The 4,019-nt window shown below is 49.2% G+C and overlaps 1 protein-coding gene across 1 annotated transcript; it reads right to left on the bottom strand.

Annotated features, from left to right (window-relative positions):
• Window positions 1–640: 640 nt before the first annotated feature.
• LOC109765121 (aspartic proteinase nepenthesin-1) lies at window positions 641–2,346 on the bottom strand. Its single transcript, XM_020323901.4, has one exon. The coding sequence runs from the start codon at window positions 2,193–2,195 to the stop codon at window positions 810–812; it is 1,386 nt and encodes a 461-aa protein (XP_020179490.1). The 5' UTR covers window positions 2,196–2,346; the 3' UTR covers window positions 641–809.
• Window positions 2,347–4,019: the final 1,673 nt, after the last annotated feature.

A 4,019-nucleotide genomic window follows, 5' to 3' on the forward strand; every position in this document is an offset into this window, starting at 1 on the left:
GAGGTGCCATCTACTCCGTTTGTCCACAATAAACCATGACACTTATTGTGAGATAGAGGGAGTAATTTATATCCACCTTGCTACGTGTACAGTATGGTTGATGAACGTACAAAATTGCTCTTTCTCCTCATTTTATGTCACTTCGTCAGGAATTCTAGGTATCAAACTCTAATAACAACTATCTTACAACTATTGGATATGCCCCAGCGAAGGAAAGACCAAACACGCACCACCGAGTGCTTCACATGTGCCGGCTTTTTTTTTTGTCTCTTTTTCCCACCTGTTTTGCGAAGGTTCTAGAACCTTTTTCCAGACCTTTTAATTTTGCGTGTTTTTTCTGTTTTGCCAGTCTTTTATTTGCTGTTTTTTACTTACTTTAAATTTTTAGAACTCATGTAATTTTTTGAATTCATGAACAGATTTTGTAGTCGGGGCATTTTTTGATATTTACAACTCATGATCATTTTTTTAAATCCATAAAAAATTTAGGAGCATTTTCTTAAATGAGCAAACATTTTAAAACTAATAGAAAACCGTAATCATTATTTCAAAATTGAGGGAATAATTTTATAAATTCATGAACATTTATTAATTTGAGAACATTTTTTGAAATTTTAGATCATTTTTCAGTTCAGGAACGTTTTAAAAAGGGATTATAAATAATTTATTCATATTTAATCTGGGTACAAGCATCTTAATTAAAGATACGGCTACATGACATATTGAATACACCACAATGCTGAAATATTTCGTTTGGCAAAACCATGCAAGAAGATGAAACACTGCACACGATCGAGATGATCATCTAGCTAGAAGAGTAGCACCCAAGCAAGGAGCAGAGAGGCTATGGCCATGAGCGACACCACCTGTGAGGGGGCCGGAGCCGCTGCGCCCTCCTCGAGCGTCAGGGTCTCGCCGCCGACGTCGTAGATCATGTTGGTGCCCGCCTGCACCATTGTTCCCAGAACAGAGCCGAACGGCGTGCCCACGGGCGTCGGCAGCATGGTGAGGCACTGCAGCCCGGTGACGTCGTCCTTGAAGAAGTAGTGCACCGTCGTGAGCTCCAGCGTGGCAGGTGCTTCCCCGCCGTCGAACACCAGCGTTAGCTTGGGGAAGGTCAGCGCCGCCACGGCCTGCGCGTTGTAGCACAGGTCGAAGATGCCGCCGGCGAACGCTGAGCCGCTCACCTCCTGCGCCGTGATCTTGCTGGCTACCGCCTGCCTCACGGCCTTGTAGGCGTCCTCTTGGAGGCGGGTGACGGAGGTGAGCGTGCTCATGACCACGCCACCGGAGCTGCCGTCGGCGGCAAGGTCGAACGCCCCAGCGGGGATGCCGCTCAGGGCCTGGCCGTCAACCTGAATGGAGGTGAGGTTGACGTAGTAAACGTCGGGGAACGCGGTGCCCCTAAGCAGCGGCGTCGAGCGGCCGCCGCGGTTGGTCTGCGGCACGGCGGCGTCGCCGAGGAGCACGACGCTCTCGGAGTCAGAGCTGCCGGCCTCGTCGGCGGCCAGGTAGTAGGAGAACTTGTTGACGCTGAGCTGCGACACGAAGGATAGTGGGCCCCTGTTGAAGCCGAAGCTGCCCGGCTCGCCTTCGAGGGGCACCGTGCTGTTGGCGGCGCTGCACCCCAACACCGCGCTGCCCGCGATGTCCCCCACGGCCACGGCGACCGACTCGTTGGCGACGAAGCCGGTGGTGTTGATCCCCGGACCGTACACGTAGACGTACCTGCAGCTATCGTCGCCGTTGGGAGGGTTGCCGCCGCAGGCGTCGGTGGTGTCATTGGCCAGGAGGCTCCGGCACGTCTGGCTGGCGCACGGGACCCTGACCGGCGCGGCCACGCACTGCGTTGTCCAGACGAAATCGTTGAGGAGGTCGACGACGCCGGAGACGTCGTTCTGCGTGGCCCCGATGGAGACGTTGTAGAGGACAATGTAGCCGGCGTCGTCCGCCGCCGCGCTGCCCAGCTGGTCCGTGTTACGGTTCCGACGGCGCGCCCTTTTGACCAGGGCGTTGGTGCTCGACCTAGGCGGCTTTGTGGACAGAGAGTTGGGCGCCTGGTTGACGGTCGTCGCCCTCCTCGCGGCCGCCGGCGCCGGCGCCAGGAGGAGAAGCTGGAGGACAAGTAGCCAAGCTAGCAGCGTGACGGCCAAGGCACTGCCAATAGTGCATCTTGTTGCAGCGGGGCGCGCCATTTTTTCTAGCTAGCTAGTACGTAATTAGCTAGCTAGCTAGTATCCGCTGCAATATACACACGCGCGTACTGATAAACACGTACGTACGTAGGAAGGATTGGCTGAGAATCAACCGGTGGTCGGATCGGATGCCATTAATCGCAAGAGTACCGCGAGAAGATGAGCGCCCTGCCTTTGACAGCGACAAAGAACGCTCACGGTAATGCGGCGAGTGTGACTGCGTCGGCCTCCAATCATCCGTCAAGGAAGAAGACATCAGACCACGTAGTACACACGCAACACAACGCAACGCACGTATTGAAATTCCAGAGGGAGAGAGGCCTCTTGCTAATCAGACGAAGCCGAAGGTCCGGCCACGGATCGCCGGGGTCGGCTGGCGTAGTGGCCGTCCAGGATCAGGTTGCTGGTGATGTTCATGACGAGGGAGAGGGTCTGCGATCCCGATCCATGTTTCGGGTCAGCAGCCTACGCAGAGTTTTTTCTTCTTCTTTTTCCCCCTCAAGAGGCCAGAGGCCCAGAGCTATAGCCCGCTCTTGAGCTACGCCTGTGTGAACAAGGCCTTGAGTGACGTACGGGCCAATACTTCGGCCTGCCTATCCAGCCCACGATCGCACGTAGGCTTTCGGCTTTTTTTAGAGAGGACAAAGCCCAAGCACAAACGCCGCGCTGGAAACGAGCGTGGGAGTCGATCGACACTTTGGCTGAACCGAACGAACAAACGACTAGAGAAGCAATTTTTAGTCCCACATGGCTTAGCCTAGCATAAGCACTCCAATTCATAAGCGCGCCAGGCTGTTTATGGGGCGTGCCTAAAAAGAGCACATCCACCCCAACCTGTGCGGTCTGCACATCCAGCAACCCCAACTGGATATTGAAATTGAATCCTTGTAGCGTATGACACGTATGCCTGGTCAATATTTCCTTTTTTATTTTTCGTAAATTTTCTCAAAACATTATTGAGTAGCCTGTTAAATAATTTATTTTCTTATGTTCCATCAATAAGTATTTTAAATAGCCTCAAACATTGCTTTGTATCACTGACATGTACGCCTGGTATATAATTCCTTTTATGTCGTATGCCCGGTATATAATTCCTTTTATATCATTTCTCCTTTAAATTTTTATCTATTATCTAAAATGATATCAAACATTATTGTGTATCCTGCTAAATGATTTCTTTTCTTATGTTTCATAAATTCATATTTTAAATAGCCTCAAACATTGTTTTATATGACTGGCATGCACACATGGTAAGTAATTCCTTTTATGTCGTATGCCCGATAAATAATCGTTTTATTTCATTCTTGTAATTGGTATTTTTATTAACTTCAAACATTGTTTTGCATGTCATTATTTCTGGATTTATTTCAGGATTTTCGGCGATGAGCTTTCAAGGGGACAAGACGTTTTCGTCGACGACGAGGTGCTCAGGTGACTTCGTAAACCTCAACATGATATGCCGACTCAGTCTCTCGAAGGTGCTCATAGGTGTAGCATGTGCTTGTGTGCGTTCATAGAGGTGAATGTATGCACGTACGTATGAGCAATTGCATCTGTACTGTGTTCAAGAAAAGAAACAGTCATGTCCTCCACCTATTCACAATGGGTTTCGTCAATGAGCGTATGCTATGTACGCCTGGCAAATAGTTATTTTATTTTATTTCTTAAAATTTTATTTATAAAATCTCAAACATTATTTTGTATGATATTTTAAATTGCCTCGTACGTTGTTTTGTATGACTGACATGTAGGCCTGGTAAATAATTCCTTTTATCTCGTTCACCTGGTAAATAAGTCTTTTATTTCATTCCCCGCAACAAAAGT

Source organism: Aegilops tauschii, chromosome 7, assembly GCF_002575655.3.
Source record: "Aegilops tauschii subsp. strangulata cultivar AL8/78 chromosome 7, Aet v6.0, whole genome shotgun sequence".
NCBI lineage: Eukaryota > Viridiplantae > Streptophyta > Magnoliopsida > Poales > Poaceae > Aegilops > Aegilops tauschii.

Excerpts from the sequence above, each read along its gene's own strand:
- LOC109765121 (XM_020323901.4), bottom strand. The coding sequence starts at position 2,195 with ATGGCGCGCCCCGCTGCAACAAGATGCACTATTGGCAGTGCCTTGGCC.